This window comes from Lepisma saccharinum, chromosome 2 (assembly GCF_977018435.1).
Source record: "Lepisma saccharinum chromosome 2, izLepSacc3.1, whole genome shotgun sequence".
NCBI lineage: Eukaryota > Metazoa > Arthropoda > Insecta > Zygentoma > Lepismatidae > Lepisma > Lepisma saccharinum.
In genome coordinates, this window is record NC_139230.1 from 122,625,339 (window position 1) to 122,650,048 (window position 24,710).

Consider the following 24,710-nt stretch of genomic DNA (forward strand, 5'->3'; position numbering starts at 1 on the left):
CTAACATCGACTTGTCCTGTGATTTGTCATTATATTGTTAAATTGTTATATTTAAGGGATGAAAGAAACAATATTAATAAACATTCAGTTATAGTACTCTTGGTAAAGGTGTTTCAGTCCTTAGAGACATAATAATTTTTGTTACAGTAAAAGTTTGGCCTCTTATAAGTGCAAAAAAAAGTACAAATATTAAACGTTTCATACAGTTTATCTAGTAAGCAAAAGCAAAAATACAATAACTGCGCAACATACTTAAAAATTAAGCAAGCCGTGATATTCTAGTGGCCCATAATAAGTCTAAACTATACTCGAAAATACTCTGACATAAGGTTGACGGTTATCTGAGATCGAAATTTTCAAGCTTTCTCTCATGCATAAAGTGGCTCTAGGAATCACTAAGCCTCAATAAAATGAAATATGCAGTAAAAGCACTTGGAGAGTAGTGGTGATCACATCATATGAAAAACATGCAAGAACAAGAATATATGGAACCCTACTCATATATTTAGGAAACTTTACCTACCCTAACAGTAAAAAAATACCGAGGAAACTCTAAAATAAAAAAACTTTCCTACGAAGCAAACCAAAAATACCGTAGTGGAAAGCAATAAACCCTAACAACAACAACAAGATTCATCAACTACATCAAAACAAAAACAATAATAATAATAATAATAATAATAATAGTAATAATAAAGTTTCTGGGTACAGTTTTACTTAAAAGTACTTCTTCCTTAGTGGTTAGAGAATTTTTTTAAATAAAGAACAAAACTCAAAGTTAAGAATTAAAAAATATAAGATACAAAAGGCAATAAATAGAAAAATTAATAAAAGAAGTTGAAAAAATTATCTTTGCAAGTCTAAACTGGAATAAACACTCCTGCCAGAATAGATGAAATTGTGATATTAGAATAAAAAATGGAAAAAAACCTTTTAAAATAGCAAGTTAAAAGTTGAAAAAATGTCTTTGTGAGTCCGAAATTTAATAAAAAATGATGCCTGAATAGATGAAATTGTGATATTAGAGTAAAAAAATAAACCTAAACTTCAGCTAAAGTTGAAGAAACACAGTTTGTGTGTCTAAATTGCCATGCAAACTCTTACTTGAATCGTTCAAATAGCGTTTTCTGAGTAAAAATACACAAAAAATGCGAAATATTGGCCCTAACAGTAAAAACATCTGGTCAGTTTTCCGTGAATCCTGATGTTTATAAGCCAATAATCAAAGGGTCCGTGGTTCGCAACCTAGAAATAAGGGCAAATAGTGGATCGCATCCACTTTAATCTGTAGATACTGGAACTGATTGTTCCTAGTTCAGCCAAATTTCTTACGCCTTAGGTCAAATAGTCTTTGCAATGTTACAAAAGGCGGAAGAAAAAAGAACGCGTAAATTACTTCCACAAAATAAAATTGGGAACCTCAAAGAAAATCAATACACGCGTGTAAAAAAAAATTGGCGGCACCTGCCTACCGTTCAGCTCCCGTAAGGGGGACATAACAATAGAGTCGTTTCTCCCCTCACGCGTCAATGAACGCTCGCGGTTTGGGGTGACGATGAATGCAACCAAGTAACAGGTTCTTGCAGTAAGCGTATTCTTCCCTTTTTTAAGAGCAATTATTATTAATAACATGCATTCTGCCCGTGTACTTCGTTTTCATATAGGCTACATCGTTCAATTTCTTCGTCTTTAAAAAGAACATAGGCTAACGCCATATATTGTGTTCTAATATCTTCTACCTCCGATCGATCGCATCGGCACCGGTTGAATTCGGGTAAATCCAGATCCTATAGCTAATATAATCCACCACCATCGCCACATGACGTCATCGACGCCTGGAAACCTTGCCTGACGCCATCAAATGGCTTGTACATTAATGGAAAAACCATTAACTTCAAGTACCCCGACTGTATAAATCACCCGTGACTCATATCCGGCTGAAACACATATATAAAGTACAACAATAGTGTTACAATAGTCCGAAAACGAACTCCATAATAGTGTATTTTGTACATTAATGGAAAAACCATTAAATACAAACTCCCAAGTGTGCATAAGGCACCCATGACTCATATCCGACTGTAACGCATATATAAAGTACAACAATAGAGTTAGGTTAGGGTAAAAATGAACTCCACAATAGTGTCTTTTGTACATTAATGGAAAACCATTAATTCCAAACTCACATATGTGCATAAAGCACTCATGACTCATATCCGGCAGAAACGTATATATAAAATACAACAATAGGGTTAGGTTAGGGTAAAAACGGAATACATAATAGTATCTTTTGTGCATTAATGGAAGAACCATTAATTCCAAACTCCAACGTCTGTATAAATCATCTGTGACTCATATCCGGCAGAAACGGTTATATAAAATACAACAATAGGGTTAGGTTAGGGTAAAAACGGAATACAAAATAGTATATTTTGTGCACTAATGGAAAACCATTAATTTCAAACTCACACGTGTGCATAAGTCATCAATGACTCATCTCCTCCTCCACCTCCGACACGTGGCGCTTGATTAATTAACAATAGCGTCACCCCTCGATACTGAATTAAAAACCCCTTAAAGGTCAATTAAAAGGATGATTAATTGCTCCCAAGTATTATTGATACTTCTAAAGTCACACAGTACTGTTCCCCATGAGATTGCTATTTGAATTTTTCTCTGATTATAAAGAAATTATGTGGAAAGGTGGTTTGAGTGTCATATTTCGCAGAGCACCCAATGACCATAATGCTTTCATGAGATACAAAACTTTGAATGCAGATGGAACAGCTAATGAGGCTAGTTTACCCGAAACTGCGAAATGTGTGATCCAGTCTATGGAGTTGCGAATGCCTATAGTTGAATATGAATCGAATTATGCTCTCAAATACAAAGCCAACATTTTGAAAAATCCTTAAATTTCGATACAGTTTTATACTTATCAATGCATTCAGAGGTCAATGGAAGGTAAATTGTTGGAATTTGATCTTACTAATCAGTTCCAATCTTTGCAATATGACATGCCAGAGTTTGTAGCTGTTTCAAACAGGTAGAGATGACAATCAGGAAAAGGATAGCAGCCAGTTTGATAATTGTAAAGTTAAAAATGTGTATCTGAAGAATGGCAGAAATGAAGTATTTCCTCGTGAAAATTGCAATTTAAATATTAGAGAACAAGATTATTTGAAGTTATATGAAGCTTATAGTGTTTTTAAACGAGTAACTGAAGGAAACATAGACATGTATTATAATGCAGATGAGTTCATAGTTCACAGACCAATGTTTTTAATCCATGCATCAAAAAGAAAATTGGTAGTTATAAATGATCGAACTAATATTAAATTAGTATGTGAATTTCATGAAACTCTACCTGAAAATACAATATGCAGTGCAATTTTAATTGTGGAGAAATCATATATTTATGATGTAAGAATTGAAAGAGTGATAGAAAAATTTTAATAGAAGAGAATAATATATAAAAAATTAGACTACGTGTAAATTTTTTTTGTTATTTTCAAAATTTTGCTTTGATGTTAGGTTTATTTTTTTCACATGTGTTGACTGCAATTATTATTAACTTCTAATCTAATGTGGCCCCAAGGCAAAGTATGAATTCCACACTCGAGGATACACCACTTGTTGTCGTGTGGATCCAGGACTACTTTTTTTATTTTATTCGTTGTAATCTCCTGGTTTGAGCTTTGTATTCCATTATCCTCGCGAAGTATCCTCGACTGTGAAGAAAGGCAATCAATATAATCCTGGAATGTTAGTTTGTTTTCCACGGTATCTTTGCACGTTTCTTTTGCTTTCTTCGTGACGCTGCTCTCTGTTCTGAATGTATACATCTTCGAACGCAAACCAGCGAACTCAACAATAATATCACCGTTACATTCATATTATAATTTGCCGAAAACCTTCTTGTTGTGGGAAGGAATTCCAAATCTGTTAGGTTGAGGATAGGAAGAAGTGTCGAAATACCCAAGCATGGAAGGATGTTTAAGATCTTCGTTGAGGTTAGATGTTTGTATGTCATAAATAAAACTATCAGTGTCTATGTACAAAATTGACAGCTTATCATTATAGAAGGGTTTCATAATATTATAATGAAATTCGAACATGTACAGTTTCGACAAGTCGAGAACTGTTGCACCAACGTAAATAGGTTTTCTGAATTTTAACTATTTTATATCTAGATTAAAAAGTGTTAAATTCTAGTTGTAAATTTTTCGCGATTTGAATCTAGGATTAGATACCAATTTTCTACATTTATTGTTATCTGAAACCAATTTTATGTCTATATGCTTTCTGACGTTCTCCATCGTTTTTCCATAAACGGCATGATTCATTAGTTTATAAAAATCTTTTTCTAATTCTGAAATGGCAGCTGTTCTGTGTCTCGTGTTGGTCTCAATATAAGATTTTAACCATGGAGAGTGTTTAAACTTGAGACTTCTTCTCACATTTACTACCTGAACATCCTTCCGAATCAAAAACTGGTGATTCTTGTAGTGGACGACATATCTCTCTTTTTTCTCCAGAGTTAACATAAGCTTGCTTTGATTAGAATCAGGTGGACATTTAATTTCTGGAGCCGGAGGTAAATCGGAAAAAATATCATGCAAATTATTTGGAAATTCAATATCCACCTCAGTGAACAAATCAAATTCACGATCGTCAAAATAATAATATCAATTGAAATGGGATCTATCCACTCGAATCCTCCGTATGGACGTTTTTGTATCATTGCGAATCCGTACAGATTGTTTACGTCAGCGTAAAATATGTAATTCGAAGGTCGATTTGCATCGTATTGATTCTCAGACATGTGAATGTTGTTTGCCTCTGCGTATCTCTGCGAGCATTGCACCATCCCCCACGTATCCCTCTGTCTATAAAAAGTAACATGTCCACGTCCGATCCTGGTCTGGAGCAATATAGCAGACTACGCCAAACCAGGAAGACTGTAGAAGTATGCTGGATCTAATTTATAAATATTTATTGTTGTTTTCCTGAATACCTGAAAAACATCAGCAGGTATTGTTATGTCTAATTTGAGATATGAATCGTGATAATCGCCGAGAGTATTGCATCTGAATTCCTCCCATATTAATTTCGCATGTTCGTATTCTTCATTCGTAATTCCGTTTTTTTTTCAGTTGACTGAAGAATTCTTTTTGAGGTGGGAGAGTGTCATCATCAAATTTAGATTCATCGAATACATATTCGTAAGGATAAATGCCTTTACGTTTAATCAGTTCTACGTGTATGTTGGGAAAACTAGCTTTTGTAATTTTAAATTGTTCGTCAGTAAGTTTACTCGTTAAAGCATCGAGACTTGCTGATAGGAATCTAAAAGAATCTAGAAACCTCATCTCTAGGATTTCATTCGTTCCTGGAATATTAACTTTTTTACTTATCGAAATATAATGTTCTTCGTTTTGAGCAAGAATATCTATTTTTTGCATATCGTATCCAAGATTCCTAATTAAAAAATGGAAGTCGTAATTGAATCCATTGTGAAAAAATATTGGTACGAATTTAGGCTTCTGGATTTTGAGGTTGCATATGTTACAGATTCCACTAATGTAGTTTCCGGTGAAATGATTATGGTGAAATACTTTCCGATTCTCATCCGTAAAATGTTGATCACACATCGGGCACGTTTCAAAGTTATTGTAAGATTGAAGTTTATCAGAATGATAATGGAAGCATTGATTTCGATTAGCATAAGAAGCTGCCAATGTTCTCAACCTCCCCCACCATCTTTTTAAAAAAGAGTTCAATAACATTTGGTCCGCGATATATATATGGTTTATCTGTCCTATCTCGCCAAACAACAACATATCCAAAACTATTTGGATCATGAAGCTGGTACTGTGTTATGGAAGAAAATTCGGGATCTGGATCGCAATAAGACAATGGTTTGTGAAAAGCCTCAAAGTCTGCAATGATAATAGCCGGATGTTCCAACAAGGCCTTGTGCATTTTAAATTCTTCGAATTCATTTGCTTTGGGCATCAACATGCGAGCCGGTCTGTTGACTCCACAGTAGACTTTATGTTCAGCAAGTTTTTGTTTAGATTTTTGAAATATTGGTAATTACGTCGGTCAAGATCGTCGAATACGGTTACACATCTTGGACAAACTTCGATGTGTGCATGAAACTTGGTTGTTTGGCTTCTGACCAAGCGGGAGAGTGAACGAATTAGCATGTAATGATGAACATCATCGTTAGCAATGAGAAGCACATTGATTTCCACGGCTTCGTCAACAACAATATTAGTTATCCTAACGGGATGTACAAAATGCTTAACTGAAGTATGCGAATATACATTTATAGCTAATCGTTTTCCTTCTCCATTTCGTACCCTGTCTTCAAATTTTGTTATGTTAGAAATAGCAACAGGGTATTCGATGCTTGTCATAGAATATTCAATCTCATCAATATATTTCTTATAGTGACTAACCCGTTCCGGATTATCTATCCAATGAACCGGGTGAAGTGCTGCTAAAATGCACCACATAAAACACTTATTGTCAGTGTTATGAATATTCAGCACGGCTGTCCGGTTGATGCAATGCAAATGTTCATGTGTTTACTTAAATTAGCAATGCTAATTATTTTTCCACATTGAGTACAAGGCTTAGTAGGTAACGAACGATTTATTGTTGAACCTGTTTCGCTACATCTTGCCCTATGCTTGCTAATATTAATTTTGGAGATTAATTTCCCACAAATAACACATTCAATGAAATTGGTAGATGACATTTTTTTTAATATGCTTTTCTAGAGAAAACGCAATTCGAAAAAAATAAGTAAATAACAATAAGACGCACAATCGACTCAAAATTCAATGAGATAATTACAATATTTGATAGAATGTAACTTAAAAATACAATAGTTATATTTATAATAGAATTCTTCAGCTCAGGTATTTATATATAAATTTTCTCGGGAAAATACAAAAAAACGCACAATGAAGTCAAAATTCAATCTATGTGAAAAAACCACTTAAATCACCTTCAAAATAAAATAAATATTTGTACTAAGTATAAAAAAATAATAATTACGACAAAATTTTTAGCTACGTTATTTATATAGAATTTTTCCGAAGAAAACAAATAACATCCAAGCACATCAAAACTAAATCTGATCAAAATTACTATAAAAAAACACTTGAAATAATAATCTTGAAATAATAAATAGTATGTAGCTTTAAAATAAGTTAAAAAACTTAGCTTTTATCAAAAAATAAGGAGCACTGCAACAACACCTTCGTACTTTTCAACCACTCTCACAATACAGACTAATCTGTAATGCGAAAACTCTTTAAATAGCCTAAGCGCAAAACCATGTTAAAAAACAGAAGACACCACGTCAGATACAAGTCATCATAATATTACGTAATAACCTGTTTGCATAAACAAGATGCAACAAGTTACCATCTGTGCCATTGTAATGTTGCGTAATGTTATGTAATAACATGTTGCATAAGCATGATGCAATAGTTTACCCTTATAAAAATACAATAAAAGCAGATTAATATGGGGCGATAACAATATTATGTAATATTACGTAATTTAACTCGTAAGAAATTATGACACTCGAATCAAGTACGAGATGAAAAATCACAGAGTTGCAATAGTATAAAATCAACAAAAACATCGTCAAAATAGGTTTTCCACTGTGGTTATATTAATAAAAACAATAGACCTCGACACTCGTACCAAGTACGAGGTAAAAAATCACAGATTTGCAATAGTATAAAATCGACAAAAACATCATCAAAATTGGTTTACCATTGTGCTTAAATTAATAAAAATAATAGGCCTCGTACCAAGTATGACTTTGAACGTATACAATTATACTACTCAAAGGTTTTTAAGAACTCTGAACAAAATAGAGGCAAGTTAAATGTGCGGTAAGTTAATGTTCGACGCTCGAAGACCACTAGTGTTTTTGTACTCAGACTCCAACTAGTAGTGAGGTAGATGCCAATGCTGTTATCAATCAAGGTTACGAAAGTCGGCATGGAAACAATCTTCGAGGTCGATATTTCAAGAATTTTAGGCGAACCTCTAATAATTATGGACATCATGCAAATTTTACTGCACGAAACAATTATAATAGCTTCAGATCTAGAAACGGAGGACATTCCGAAATAATTACAGGCAAAATAATTCTCGTTCACCTACAGGACAATTTAATGATGAAAATTTGCTCAATTAATCGCGATTCTATTACATGAATGAAAATCGCAGTGCTAATAATAATACAATACCATATCAGCGTTTTCCTGCAAATTCAAATTCATTAAATTCTTAACCTGAAGCAGCAAGTTTGGTATCACAAATTAATTCTGATTCTACAAGAATGGCAAATCGTGAACAAATTACTTCGCGAATAGATCAAGTACAAGGATCGATACAGCAACAAATTCCTAATTCTGCATGTTTAAATTAGTTGCGCAGAAGGAAGTGCCTCAGTCCCTCTGCTGTCCTGTTAAAAGTCAACGTTCAATTGATGATAGTGTTAGTGAAGAAGATCATATTAATGTTGTAAATAATGCGAGTTCATCTTTCAAACCGTTTGAAATAAACTTTCTGTTAGAATGGTTCGACGATAAAACCGACTGGACTTTTAATGAGGATGGTGTTCCTATTCCTGTAACGGAAGTTCCAATCATACATGGACTCATATGTAAATTACCTATTACTTGTATAATAGACTCTGGATATCAAGCAAATGTTTTAAATTACGAAGTTTGGTGCAAAATAACGTCATTGATTGGTAATCTTAGATTAGACAAGGTTGAAGATATCAGATTGTCTGGATTTGTTGGAAGTAAAAGGTGCAAGATTGCTGGTTGCAAAACGACAAGCCTTCAAATTGATGATGAATATTTTCCTATGGAATTCTTTATTTTAAAGGAACTTAACGCTGATGTTATTTTGGAAGTTCCATTCTTACGAAAGTATAAGGCTATAGTAGATCTCAGGTCACAGCACATACGTTTAGTAAGTTTTTCAGGTAAGGAAATTTGTGCTTCATTAAATAATGAAGATTCTAATTTGTTACACTTTAAATGTGATGAATATTGTAGCTCTACGATTAAGAATGAACCTCAATCCAAAGCAAAGAAATTGAAGTCTTGTGGATTGTTAAATTATGTGCCTGTATCAGATATTGCATACATGCCTTCTAAGAGCGATATTTACAATAACGTTTTTGAAATTAACGACATAAATGAAGTACAAAAACAAGATTTACTTTCACTTTTATGGAAGTATCATAACCAATTTTCCGATAGACCAAGACAAGGAAATGTAGAGGTATATAAGATACAATTGGACACAGAAATACCTGTATCTACTGCACCATATCCCATTCCGATTTCTAGAAGAAAACCTTTGGAAGAAGAACTCGCCAAATGGGAAAGTTGGGGCATAATTTACCAGAAATCTTCGCCATATTTAAATCCTTTGCACATAGTCCCGAAACAAGGGGGTCTGTGGAGGCCAGTTGTGGATTTTAGGAATTTGAATAAGCATGTTATTAGTCAGCAAGTTAGAGTGGAACCAATCAATGAAATGTTGCAACGCTTTTTGGGAGCGCAGTATTTTTCTTCTATTGACTTATCTTGTGGATATTTTCAGATCCCGTTAAGCCCGGATTCATATATTTATACTGCTTTCTCATATCGTGGAAGGCAGTATCTCTTTCGATATTCTCCTTTTCATATTAAATCTGCAGTTTCTGTTTTCCAAGACAGAATGAATAAGATATTCACAAGGGAATTTAATTATTATGTTGTTTGCTACTTGGATGACCTCTTGATCTTCAGTAAAACTTGGCAGGAACATTTACGGCATATAGAAGCTGTTATTCAGAGACTCAAGCAGGCTAATATGTCAATTAAGTTTTCGAAGTGCAAATTTTCATGTAAGGAAATTTCTTTTCTTGGCCATATAGTTTCTGGAAGCCAAATTAAAGTTGATCCAAGCAAGAATTCTGAAATAATAAATTTTCCGACACCTAATAACAACAGACCTCTTCGTAAATTCCTTGGTTTGGTCAACTGGAGACGAAAATTTATAAATAAATTTGTAGAAACTGCTCAGCCACTTTGTGAACTTCTGAAATCTGATGTTCCTTGAATATGGAAGGAATTGCATTTAAATGCATTTGAGAAGTTACGTGAGTTAGTTATATCTCCCGAGGGTTTAGCGCAACCTGATTTTTCAAAACCTTTCAACATAAACGTAGATGGCTCGAAGAAGGGGATCGGTGCGGTTTTATGGCAAAATGGCGACACTTCAGGAGAGGATCTCAAGATTATACAATATGCCAGCACAGTTCTTCGCGGTAATGAGGTGACTTACAGTACGCGCGAGATCGAATGTTTCGCAATTCTTTTTGCTTTTGAAAAAATTTATATATATGTTGCTGGAACCAAAGTTCATTTGTATACTGATCACAAATCATTATCATGGCTGGAGTCTGCGAAGTCATTAAATCAGAGACTAAACAGATGGTCCTTAAAACTACAAGGATTTGATTATTCCGTGCATCATATACCTGGAACTTGTAACCAAGCTGCAGATACTCTTACTAGGTATCCTGATTTATCTACAGGCGTTCCTCTCATCAATGAATTATACATTAATTATTTGAATCTAGATATTGTTGATGAGGACACAGTTGACTTTTGGAAGGAGAGTCAAAGTCTGTATCAATGCTGTTCTGAAATTATATGGCATTTAAAGGAAGGCAATACTCCGAAAGGATCCAAAGAGATTTACACATTCCATGACGGTCTTCTATTTCTGAAGCACTTTCCAAACGATAAGTGGAAACTGGTAGTTCCAAGGGAGTTGGTACCTAAAATTTTACATCGACTTCACGATAAGCAAGGACATTTTGGATATTTTAAGGTTCATAATAAATGCAAAGATTGTTTTTATTGGCCAAAAATGAAAGATACTATTAAGGAATATCTCAGAAACTGCTTAACATGTGCAAAGACTAAGCAGGCAGTCTTGAAAATTGATAAAGAATTTTGCATGTACATACTACAACCCCTCACAGTATGCTTTCTATAGACCTTATTGAACCTTTACCGAAATCACAAGGTTATACCTTTATTATAACAATAGTGGACGTTATGTCGAAATTTATAATGGCCTTCCCTTTGAGAAAAGCTACAACCAAGGAAATTATAAATAAGTTCCAACTGCAATATTTTATCACTATCCACTTTCTAAAGTAATTTTGTCTGACAATGGATCTCAATTTCGATCAGCTGAGTGGAAGAGTTTTGTAGAATCGAATGAAATAAAACATGTTACAACATCAGTGTATTCACCTTTTGCCAACCTAATTGAGCGATACAATAAGGAAATAATCAGGCTACTAAGACTGTACACAAAGGATAATCATCAGCAGTGGTTTAAACACTTAAGTGTAATTATTGGACTTTTAAACAGTTCGGTATCTGAGGTTACAGGATTTACACCGAATGAATTGTTTCTTCATGATAATGTCAAGAATACAGTATTTCAAATTTAATTGGCCATCTGAACTGGAGAAGGTGACGTGGCAAAATAAATGTCTAATGGCAAAAACCAGAATGAAGAAAAGGGCTATAACCAAAACGAAGAAAGAGGATGGAAGGAGTATCACAATCACAGTCAACGATATTGTTCTTGTTAAAACCCACGAGAAGAGCAGCTTCCTTAATAAGAAAATTCACAAATTTCTGGATTTATGGTTAGGTCCTTACTTAGTTAAAAATGTTAAGAACAATCATGTGGAACTTATGTCTCTAGATGGGAAGAAATCTGTAAATCAGCAAAATTTGTCTAATGTAAAGAAGTTTAATTGTTCAGCCGACAGGAAAACAGAGTTGCTTAAATTTGCCTAAATAATTCTTGAATGTAGTTAGGTTAAGGTAACTACGGACACTTCTACAATGAAAAATGTTGGATATTTGCATAGTCAATAATATTGTTTATTCATTTAATGTACTGAATGCATGCAACTAAAACAAAATGAAGAATATGTCAGTCAAGTTTGATTCACGGAGATCATAGTGAACTGAAATAATATTGTTTAAAAAAATATAATTTATGTTGTAATTTAAAAATGCAATGTTCACAAGTTTGTAACTAAATGTAAAATTCTCGATATTTACTGAACTTAAATAAGTCGAAAATTTTCACCCGGAAGGGGTGCGTATTGTGACTGACCCAAAGATGTTCATTTATTTCATTTATTATTTATTGTTTAATTTTGTGTTTAACATGCATTATGATATTTATGTTGTTATCAATTACTATTTTGTTATGTTCCAAAACGTTGTTGAATTATTAAGATGTGTAATTAATTATTGATAATGTGAAATTGCGATGTATAAATTTCTATACATATTTTGAGCATATCAACGAGAAACAAAAGACAGTAGATCAATAAGTGATAAAATATATGGACATTTTAAATAGTGACGTCCGAGTTTAATTGAATTTATCAAAATCCTAATTGCTATTTCGTAAAGTGAATACTATGATCCTTCGTTGAAGTTCAAGTAAAAGGCTTGCTTCAAGTTACATTCAAAGTACATTGATGTTATTGTCATTAGTATAATAAAGAGAGAGAGGCGTACCTGGCGAGTCATAGATGGGGGCGAATATTTTGTGGGGGATAGTCATATTTAATATTTTCCTAAATATTAGTTATATCTCAAATATCTTTTTCAAGAAATATTCAACATGTTACCAGGGTTTATTGTCTGTTTGGTTGTAAGTGACAGGAGAGTGTAAATACCATTGTTTTCTTGAATCGCTATCGAACATATAAATTAGTAGTTAGGCTCACATCTGGCCGGAGATCATATATGACAGATGAAAATTTCATTAACTCCAAACGTATGGCTTTATCCTGCAATTGGGAAGTGGAAATGGGGAATATTTTGCAGGTTTGTAAGTGATCAAGGTTCTTTGATTTTGGTAGAAAAATGTATCCTCTACACGCGCGCACTTCTCTGTTCGTAATTTGGCCATCGGTTTGTACGTACATGTTCAGAGTTCCTCCCTAGTTACACGACATGTTCTACAGTCGGATGTCATTCGCCTAATCAATACGAATATATTTTTTCCGGCCTTCGGAGTGGTAAGGATAAGGCACTACGAGACCAGGATGTCCTAGGTTATAACCTTGGACAGACATGAATGTATCTTCAAAACAAATCAAACGGAAAACGAATTTAAAAGAATGGAAGCCCTTGAAGGGCCTTGGTCTATCTCCCGACTGCCAGTCTCTCTCCAACAATCCTACCTGGAAGTGTGGAGATCTTCAACCGGTAATGGGGTGACGGAGTCAGCACGTCGAACCCTCAGCCGTTATAAGAGATTTCCCAAACCGGGTTACGCTACTCACTCGTAGCTCTCCGATTTCCTCACTATGGTGGGTACCCACCGGTCCTATACACAGGCCGAGAACCCAGAAATTGAACCCAAGCGGACTATAACCCATGGCGTCCTGCAGTGAGAGTCTAAAGCACAGCTCCTTAGACCGCACGGCCACGGAGGAGGACTGTTTGAAATTTTAGGCTCTTTTCTTTTCCACAAACTTAAGAAGGTAATGACTAATTGATTTAGTTTATTTTACGCTAAATAAAGAAATCAAATCAAAATTAGTTATTTACATTGGGTTGCATTATAATCCATTATTTACTTTATTTACATGTAATTTTAAAATGTCCTTAATAATTACAAATTTAGCCACATATTAATTTTAATAATTCCAGCGGTTAAATTGGTTTCTTTGGGTGTTGTTTAAGTCTACTTCTTTATGCTGAGAGACTAATCGGGACTGGACCTACAGGTTAAAGTTGGATCCGAATCACCATGTGCTTCAAACGGGAATCCAAACCGAACCCCTCGTTTACAAGGGACGACGTTACCACTACAACATTGGGGAACCCTACATGTTAATTGCTTGATATTTTTTTAAAAATTTCTCTTCATAAAACGCACGTAATCGGGAAATATTTAGTGCTATCTTTTTCTGTTTTTAAAAATATATTAACAGCCATTAGAAGACCTCAGTTATATTTAAGAAAAAGAGGGAGGAGTTCTTGTCGAGACTTTTTTGGGGCTACTTATGAGAAAAGGATCGTTGGGAATAAGACTGATTGATTGATTGCTTTGGAATATTGTCTTCGCCTTTCTGCCACTTTTGGCTAATCACGAAGATTATGACGAGTGATGATATGGTGAAATTGATGAAGAGACACTCCTATTAACACCTATTCTCAGGCGGCCAGTAATCAACATTCCTCCACGTAAGTCAGCAGTGAGGATCAAGAGTTTGACATGCATGTCTTACATTTCGATGAACACGTGCGTGTCCCTCTGTCCCCTACCCCAACCCGTCGCGCACACACAACATACCACCCTCAGGCATTCACACATATCATATCACGGCGAGGACATCGATATCGCTCTCAAGTATAGCAACCGTATTGACTTGCTCCTTATTACAGGTCATCGAATGTAAGAAAACGGAATGAAAAAGAAAAGTTTATTTTTCATTTTCTCTCGATATCCAGGAGTGCCCGCGTCAAGGACGTGCACCTTACAGTAGTGCGACAAGGAAGTGTGTCTGTTGCTCCAATCAGTGTTGGTTGTCTTGAGACCTTAACCAGTGGCGATTTCTCTGGGTGTGTAAGTCGTGTGTCAACGGCCAAAGGACAATGAAATAAAGAAGAAAGTATCTGTACTTTTATAAATTACAATTTTGAGCGTTTTTCTTCAATTGTCAGTCTCGAGAGCCCGGTAGTCTTCGAACGCGGCGCAGCACGCAGTGGTTGTCAGGCAGGCAGATCGGCCCCGCACTGCCAAGGCGTTGGAGAGGAAATACAACGTTTTACCACTGCCAAAACATAGGATGACCGCGCATGCGCACCCTGCCACCCACCACGATGGTTAGCTTCTCAAGGCGTTGTATTTGTTTCCAACGCTTTGGCTTTCATTCATCCCGCGTTCCGCGTTGTTTTGCTCGTGATTGTTGTGCATTATTTTTTAAACGTGTGGTGTGAAGTGATGTGATTATTTTAAGATGGAGAATAGTGAATGTGTTGTGCAAAAATATTTAAATAATTCATTTTCTTCGCTTTCGTATTCAGAGAAGAAACAAGTGATTGACAATGGTCGACCATGTCCGAATCTCACGATGTCAACGTGTGGTAAGGGAAAAAGTGGAGCTGGAAAAGGTTTTGAGAGACATTTTCGAAAAGAACTCTATGAAATTTGAGACTGGCTTTGCGGGTGTGATGTGTTTGAATAAATTTTACTTTTGGACATGTTTATTATTCTAGACTGAAAAAGGTGTTGGGAATTATCAAGGGTATGCGGATTTGAATCATCTCAATACTGCAGTGAGAAAACACAGCGAGTCTGAATTGCATCTTTATAGTTTCTTTAAATTTAGTAGTTTTGTTGCCACCCCTACTAGAATTGACGTTCTTTTGGATACTCAACGAAAAGCTGAAATAGAGCTACACAATGAAAAAGTAAAAGAGAACAGGGAAATATTAAAGAGGTTGATTAACGCCGTCTGCTATTTAGCAAAGCAAGAACTGCCATTCCGAAGCCATGAGGAAAATGCAGCCTCTCTAAATAAGGGCAATTACATGGAATTCCTTATTGCAAGTGCCGAGTTCGATCCCTCATTAAAAGACCATGTATGAAATTCTACAGTTTTTCGCGGTACTTCGGCAGGCATTCAAAATGATTTAATAAATTCAGTTTCGGATGTTCTGAGAGATGAAATCTACAATGAAATTCAAAACACAGACTTTGTGACTATCATGGTCGATGAAACATCAGACATTAGCAAAAAATCTCAGGTGTCAACAGTGTTGTTTTTTTTTTCGGCCTCACAGAAAAAAGTCATTGAAAGATTTCTTGGATTTCATGACATGAGCGCCGATGAAACTGCAGGAGCTCTTTTTAGTCACGTGACTGAAATAATGGATAAATATAAGTGTGGGGATAAATTAATTGCCCAGACATACGATGGATATTGTGTAATTAGTGGTCATTTGAATGGCCTTCAAAGTAAAGTTTTGGAAAATTATCCGAAAGCTTTTTTTATGCATTGTTATGTTCATGTCATGAACTTGGTGCTGCAACAATTGTTAGAATGTAACAAAGAGCTTAAGGTGTTATTTTGTGGTCTTAAATCACTTAAACCTCATTCTCCAAAGAGGTTACACGAACTTTCTGCTTTCATGTCCAGAAAGATCCCGTCATTAGCTCCTACCAAATGAAATTTTACCTCTAGGTTAGTGTGGACAGTCAATGACAACAGAGAAGCACTGCTTAAGTTTTTTGAGCATGTTAATGAAAGTGGAGACTTCGATCATTTGACTGCAATGACTCCAAGAGGATTTTCTAGCTTCCTGAAGGATTTCGAAAATATATTTTTAAAAAAGGCTTTATCCAACTTGCTTGCCTTTTCAGACGTATTATTCAGTATATTGCAGTCTAAAAATGTTGATATTTTGTACTGCAGTAATAAAATAACTGAATTTCAACAACAGCTGAAAAAGAAAAGTGAGAATTTCGAAACACTATGGAATTCTATAACTGGTGCAGTAGAAGAGGAAGAGATTGTTGAAATGAAAAGGAGGCGACTGAACAACGAATCACAGAAAGACCACTGCCGGAGGCTTTACTTTGAAATCATTGATAATATCAGCAACCAGATAACAATTAGATTCGCATCATTTGAAAAATTGCAATATTTTGATTTACTAAATCCCACAAAATGGGGCTACTTGAATAAAAGAGAAAACTTTCCTCACCATCTCGTACATAAATTGCAGGAAATTTATGGCAGTGTGTTTAATTTAACCAAACTGCAGAAGAATGAACTTTATGTTTGGTATGCTTCCACTGAAAGATCAGAGAAAACACCAATTGAGATTGTAAATTATCTACTGGACACGAATCTTGTGGGTGAGTTTACAGAAATGTATAAATTAGCAATGTTGATCGCAACAATTCCTTCCACCACGTCATCTGTCGAGAGATCGTTCACATCACTGAAGAGGATCCACACATTCTGCCGCTCTACTCAAACTGAGAACCGGATGACGAATTTAAGTCTTATCTCCATCCAGAAAGAATTACTTTCTAAGCTGCGAGAAGGGGATAAATCGAAATTTTATGAGGCGGTGATCAGCGAATTTCTCTCTAAAGAAAGAAGAATAGACTGGAATCCAAGTAACTATAAGTAATGAGCAGTTGATTTTTCAAAATTTACTTTTTGGAAGGATAAATGAAGGGTAAGGGGAAAAACCGGAAATGTGCATTTTAGCGATTTTTCAATGAACGGGTCATTCTTAAGTCCGCGGTGTTTTTTGAGGGGTGATAGGTAGGAGTTCCACCAACCCCTCTGGTTGCAAACTCGTGCTTTAAAAATTAATTGTATGGCGAAGTATTGAACATAGTATATTAATTTTCTCCTTACCCTTCAAATATATTAATACTTTAAATGAAGTATTTACTTCATTTAAAATAATTTATGTAATTTAATGTTTTTCTAAATATTTATAAAATTACACCAAAAAGGTACGGAGAAAATTTGTAATATTGGTTCACAGAAATGAGAGGGGGAGGGGTTAACATTCCTTCTTTGCCAACGCCTGAAGTTCAGGGTCAGGAGACGCCACTGACCTTAACCGCTGCTTTTCGTTTACCAGAGGCTCGGTTTGGCCGTGAGAGGGTAAAGAAGTACTTGAGGAGCCCAGAGTACTATAGAAAACCTACTTAAAGTACGTGTGTGAAAACGGAGCAAAGTAGCACCATTTATAAATCTCATGCGCGATGTGGTTTACGGAGGTTGGAGTTCGTATTCAATGTAGTGGTAATCCACTGCAGTTGGCAACACTACAGATTCTACGTTAAGCAACTACGTCAAGCCGTGGGAGTGACATACATTTGATTGCAAGAACACACTCAGGATCAGGGGTGTCCACAAGGGGGACTATGCTCTTCCATCTAAATTTGGGGGGGGGGATTTTTTTCCCTTTCAAATAACATACAATTCAACATTTACATACGAGTATATTTCTAAAATATATCTAAAAATTTTACACCTTAAATGCACTATATTTAATCCATTAGATGAAGGAACGAAAGTACTTAGGGGCAGGGGTGCTCACAGGTGGGTTTGTGGATGTCCGTTAGGTCAACCCAATTTAGGAGGGGATTTTTATGATGGAAATTTGACGCGAACAATATAGCATTGGACAAAAGTTACCATTGCTGCTATTTAAATAGCAATTTGTCAACTTCCAAGGGAATTGTAAAGGGTAATATGTATTATCGGGAGGGGATGGAGGTAAATATCCAACTCTTACATATTGACACGTGGATTCTGGGGAAGTGACATTAAACGTTTGGGGGGGACAATATCCAACTCTTGAATATCAGTGCTAAATCTTAGATTTGAGAGGGTATGTATGTTAGTTGGGGGGATTGAGCGTTAAATTGAGGGGATATCCAATTCTTGTATATTATTATTGTCTCGACTGTTTCGAAAATTCTGGTGACTGAGAATTATTTGATCTGGAGGAGGCAACATCCACTCTTCAACATAAACAGTAAGTCTAAAATTGGCGCGGAAATCTTGGTGGGAGGATTAAGTATTAAATTTAAGGGGGAGATAAAGCTCTTGATAAAGTGTTAAATCTTAGATTGTCAATGGATTTCTGTAGTGGGGGAGGGTTCGAATATTATATTTAGCGATATAGTATCCACACGATTTTGGCGCCGAACGAAAAGAGAAGCTGGATAAGAATAAATACCGTAGGTTCATAAGAAAGCATTGACATCCCATGAAATTAATATTCTTGAAAGACTTCAAAGAAATGGATATAAAAATGTTCTTGCTCGCTTCGCTCGCAGCTTTATGTTGCGAAGTAAAGTTTTATACTATAGTTGCATTACAAGACATGAACTACATTCTCGATGTGGATTCATAACATCAATTCTTAAAATATAATGCTTATAGTGTTGGTATTCTGCTCAATTTAAATCAGGTGTATCATTTGAATGACGTACTTCTATTAGCCGTATTATTGTAGTATTGATTCCTTGTATGCTGTAATAATTGTACTAAGTGTACCTTGCAGGTTACCCGATAAAACAGAAAAATAAAATAAAATAACATCAAATTCCATAGCATTTCTAACATCTTGTCTCAGGACATTTTCTCTTTAACAAGTGACATCTGCACTGAAGATAGAATCCACGTAATTATTGCTATGGATTGCTACAATAATTATATTTACCCCAAGCAGAGGGCGAGAATTCCTTGATGGAGGAACCGTATTAAATTCTCGCCATTAGCTTAGGGATTTCTAGCTAAGGTTCTGTAATGTCTCGTGAAACATTAATTGAATCGGTCACACGTTATTTGTTATTTGGTTTGCCCAAGTTGAATTTTCTATCTTAAGATGTATAACAATTTCTGTTAAATACTCAAAATGTGGGTTTAATAAATCTCATAAATCTTATTCTCCATTCACAAACACTGTTTAAATGCATATTTATATAATTTAACTTATTACACTTAACCAATCAATGTGTCATCTTTCCGTTATTTCGAAACCTGAACTATTAAAAATATATGGACAGTTTAACATAGTATTGAATTCAAATAAACAAATTATTACTTATTCATCCAAACTATTGTGGGGGGGGGGGTTATGAGGAACGATTTTGGGGAGGTAATGTATCCACAGTCTTGGGGTGATGTTCGATTAAAGGTTATTAAAAGTAGGTTGCGTTCCAGCTTGGTTGATTCATTATTGTCAAGTTTACTTGTTTTGTGTAGTGAGAGTGGCATTCTTGCACAAATTCCAAATGAAGAAATAAAAGATAAATTAGCAAGGTCCAGTATTCAGAGAAAGAAGCTTCTTTTAAGATCTTTATACTAAAGTTTGTTTTAGAATCTATGATGTCTTGTAAATAAACATTAATTTGAAAACACACAAACGTTCTACTTCTGATATTCTTTTTCAATGAGTAATCAAAAAACAAAGCAAAACGAGTAATATGGCTTGCCATTCACGTGATACTCTGAGAACTTAAGATTTCTTATATCGTCATAAAAAGTGTACTGTGTAAGCTGTGGTTCAATATAGCCTATACGATCAATTGGTTTCTTTCAACAAAATATTAAGTTTTTAGTTCTTGCTAGGAAAACACTTGTACATGTTTTAATGAATGAACACAAGAAATAAATAGTACAGTCAATACATATCTTTACTAAAATTTATGTAATTATAATTGAGGAATAAAAGTGGTAAACATTGTAAGTGCCAAAAGCGAAAGTGTTGGGAAATCGCATCGTTCCGCACATCAGCCCGTAAGAACGTTCACACTAGTGAACTCTTTACACGCCGTTTGAACTACTTAGAGGATTACCAGCCACATTTCACGTTTACCACATTATAAAGCATGGCACATTTTACAGTTTAAGGGGTAAAACGGTGTTTGAATTATTGTGGCACTTACAGCGTTTACCAATTTTAGTCTTCAATTACCTATTGTATTTCCAAATGTGCAGTAGGCTATATTTTCTCTTAACAGAATTCGCACATTGTTATTTCATATAAATTTAAGCAGATTAGAAATGATAATGCATTCTATGACGTTAAATATGTTAGAGTTATATTTATATCAATACCATGTAGTTTGATGTGGATGTGGCAATTCATCTATCCCCTTATTAATGGTAAACCTTGCTCATACTAGACGCAAAACAGATCATCGAGTGCCCACTAAAAGACGAAGAAAAGGAATAACTCAGGACGGGGAGTATCAAGTGAAGTGTTCATTAAAACTATATATTCGGAAACACTGTCCTAATTAAATACTTTATGGGGATTATGACATGAACTTGGGGGGAGGGGGTTCATTGGCTTTTAGGGGAGTTGTGCCATTGGTTTTGGGGGGATGAGCACCCCTGCTCAGGCTTGTTAGGTATCTCAGTAGTTCGGGTACCTGGCGGGTTTAGAATGCCTGTCAGGAGGGTGTTGGGCAGGTAGCATGACATTTTAGGAACTATTTCTAGTGCAGGCCTCCGGCCATTGTTGACCCACAACTGTTTCCAAAATCGATTTTATATATATATGTATATAAGCGACACTATCTGTTGAATTTCTGGAATTATATAATATTTCAGGAGCACAGAGAGAACATTGCGAGCCCCCTAAACATCGTGCCCCCCACTCCGCAGTGCGGGGCGGTCACTACGCCACTGAATTAAGAACTTCATTAACAAATTTGACCTGAAAGAATGTGGCAAAAATTATTATAAATCCTGATTGCCTCCGAAATTCGTTTTCCCTCCGACATCCGTTTCGCTTTCGAAATCCGCTATGCCTCCGAAATCTACCTTGCTTTCAAAATCCTAATTGCCTCCGAAATGCGTTTTCCTTCTAAATCCGCTTTGTCTACGAAATCCGTTTTCCATCAAAAATTCCGGTTTGTCCATGAAGTCAGTTGTGCTTCCGAAATCCGTTCTGCCTCCGAGCTCTGCTTTTCTTCCCAAATTCGTTTCCCCTAAGAATTAAGAATACCCGTATTGCCTCCAAAATCCATTTTTCCTCCGAAATCCATTTTGCATCCAAAACCTGTTTTGCCTCCGAAATCCGTTTTCCCTCAGAAATTCGTTTTCACTCCAAAATTTGGATTCTCTTCGAAATTCGGTCCCCTCCGAAATCCAAGTTGTCTCTGAAATCCGGAAAATAAATTTTCTGAATCTGGATTTTAAGTTTTTCGGAATCCGGACGCTTTTGTCCATTCCTAGTACAGATACATACGCCATATCAGAGGGTGACAAACGAGCGGGCACTCTTAAGTCTGTTCATCGTCGCACCTCAGCAAGCAATATAATTTTTGTAATTACAGGCAATCACACCCCAATATTCAATTTACAATGTTATATTGAAGTGTATAATAGATTTGATAAAACGCCTTCTTACACATTTCTGGTTACATCCACTCTCACAAATTATCACATACGTAGGTGAAAGAGCACAACATAAAAAATCACACAAAATAAAATACCTCTGAAAAAAAGTGCCGTTAATTGATAAGTTGAATTGTGTAAGACACGAGACAAATAAGAATTAAATAAACCAATCACATATACTTACCTTTAGAGTCCATTCCGCCTGCTTTGCACGTAGAGAATGAAGAGCTGCATCCGCCACCTCTGTCGCACGTCTTGCCTGCACGAAGCTAAACCAAGATAAGCTTATTCCACCACACAACAACAAACAATAACATGGAATGGCACATACGTCACGAGGTAGATTCCTTCTCGAGCCTTCCGCACATTGTTTATTCTCATATTGCGATATCAGTAGAATGCTACGTTGTTACAAATGAGAATATTGATAACGATGAAAAATGAACATCAAAGCCAAAACATTCTGCATGCCCAAACAAAATCATATCGTCGTTGTTTATAATGTTACTTTCTTCATAAACAATGGGGCAGAAATAAAATATTCGACGGGGAAATTATTTTCAAAAGAATAAACGCATGCAAATATAGGTTCACCTCTTAAAAATATGCCCAAATGCAGGGCGATTATACATTTGTGAATAAACAGGCATTATTGCATAAAATATACCATATTATGTACTGATACACAATAGAACATAGAATCAGTTTTTACGAAACGGAACGCTATATTACAATTAATAATAGTTAATATTACAATATTTACAAAACAAAATAATGTAAAATACATTGGACAAAGGTCTTTTGAAGTTTTCTTACATTTTTAAAATGTAAACAGGTGGAAATCGTGAATGGTAGTTAGCTCGCCCAAGCGGGATTTTTAAAATTCAATGTGCAATACGCATCCTCAATAACTTTGTATCAGTAATGTTTATTAAAAGCATTAATTTGAGCTAATAGTTAATAGGTTCTTGCGTCGAACTTCTGTGCTCGAACAGTTAAGTGTGTGGCATTTAAATTTTACTGAGTTAAAGATCAAATATGAAGTTAGTTATGTCGCGCAGCCTTTTTTTAAATATATTATTTATTACGTAGTTTTCCTGATCTCAATTTCGTAAAATTCACTTGCTCGCCAATTGTATGTAATAACTTAAATCAACATTTTAAAGCGCAAGAAAGCTTCAACTGTTCTTCTACAGCAAAGAAATGAAACTGATCTTACATAATTTTCTTTAGAATGTCTGTAGTTTGTCGACGTACAGAGCAATGTATGTAAATTTTAACTTCGACTTTTCTAAGCTGGTCGCGCTAGCCGTTTCCCCCTCTGTACCGCTTGCGCTCAACCCCGCCCCCCCTCCACACTCCTCCACGGCCCTTTTTTCTTTCACAATCGGCCAGTTTTCCAAGAAAACCGCATGCTGAGAGCTAGGAAAAGAAAAAAGAATGCAGGGAAAGGTTTTGGGGGAGAATCAATGGTTTGGGCGATGCTTGTAAACAGTTCTTCACTACGCTATATTCTAATACTAAATCACGATGGGGTTGTAGTGCAATGACAACAGCGAAGAACGGGGGATTTCCCCAGTATATTGTTCACAAATGGGAAGGGCTAGTTGCACAGACTCAAGTACACCTTTACAAAAGGTTTGCCTGCAAAAGAAAAATTGTGCCAAATTATAACTTTTTTTTGTGAGAACACGAAAGTCCATTACCAAGGGATTTTCTTAGGGGGAAGGTGACTTTACTCAAAGTTTTTAGGTAAATATTGTGTAAATTCTATCTGGGGGTGGATTATCAACCAGCCACGCAAATGAATGACTTTTTAGCTGTCGATCATAAATATGTTCAATGAACGTTCATTGTCAGTTTGAGATATTTCTGAGGGTCAATGGTAAAAAATACTTGATGATCTGTTATGGAAATAGTGCTATTTTTAAACATTTTGAACGTCCGTTCAACTTAATTTCGAATTTGGCTCCTTTCAGGATTTGTAAGTAGGGGGATAAAATATATTCACTTAATACTTTAATGCGTTATTTTATCACCAATAACATATATATATATATATATATATAAATATATATATATATATATATATATATATATATATATATATATATTACAGTCAGACCCAAAGAAGTCACAACATAAGATAGTTCTGTGTCATCATATACAAAAATACTTTTAGGCATAGGTCTTATGTAAAATAAAATACATTAATTATATGTTGTTTTTTCTTTTCCAAAGACATTATTTAGTTGAATAATATGACAGACGTACTATTGAAAATGACCATACAAAACACACCATAAAAATTTCATTCACTTTCAACTTTCTTGGGCCGGCCACCGTGGGGGAGTGGTTAGCACATCGCGCTACGACGCCAGGGGTCCCAGGTTCGAATTCCGGCTTGGCCACGGATGTTTGTGAGTGTCCATTCATCAATTTCATCATATCATCACTTATTCCCTTCTTCGCAAATTGGCCAAAAGTGGCACAAAAAGCGAAGTAAAATAAAGCAAATCAATCAACTTTCTGGATATACGACAAATAACACTATTTCTGTATAAGGAATTTTAGACGTGCTCAGATCCTCCGATTATGGGGAGCAAGGGCCTTGATAAGAGTTCAGCTGACGAAATAAAGCCTTCATTCCATCTCGCTG

The 24,710-nt window shown here is 35.4% G+C and overlaps 1 protein-coding gene across 1 annotated transcript in view; it reads right to left on the minus strand.

Annotated features, from left to right (window-relative positions):
- The window catches only part of LOC145984484 (uncharacterized), a 61,437-nt gene extending 39,162 nt beyond the window's left edge, over positions 1-22,275 (minus strand). Inside the window, exon 1 of the mRNA XM_083118141.1 lies at positions 22,236-22,275. Within this exon, the coding sequence (XP_082974267.1) occupies positions 22,236-22,248 (13 nt within the window). The 5' untranslated portion in view covers positions 22,249-22,275. The remainder of the gene's footprint in view (positions 1-22,235) is intronic.
- Positions 22,276-24,710: the final 2,435 nt, after the last annotated feature.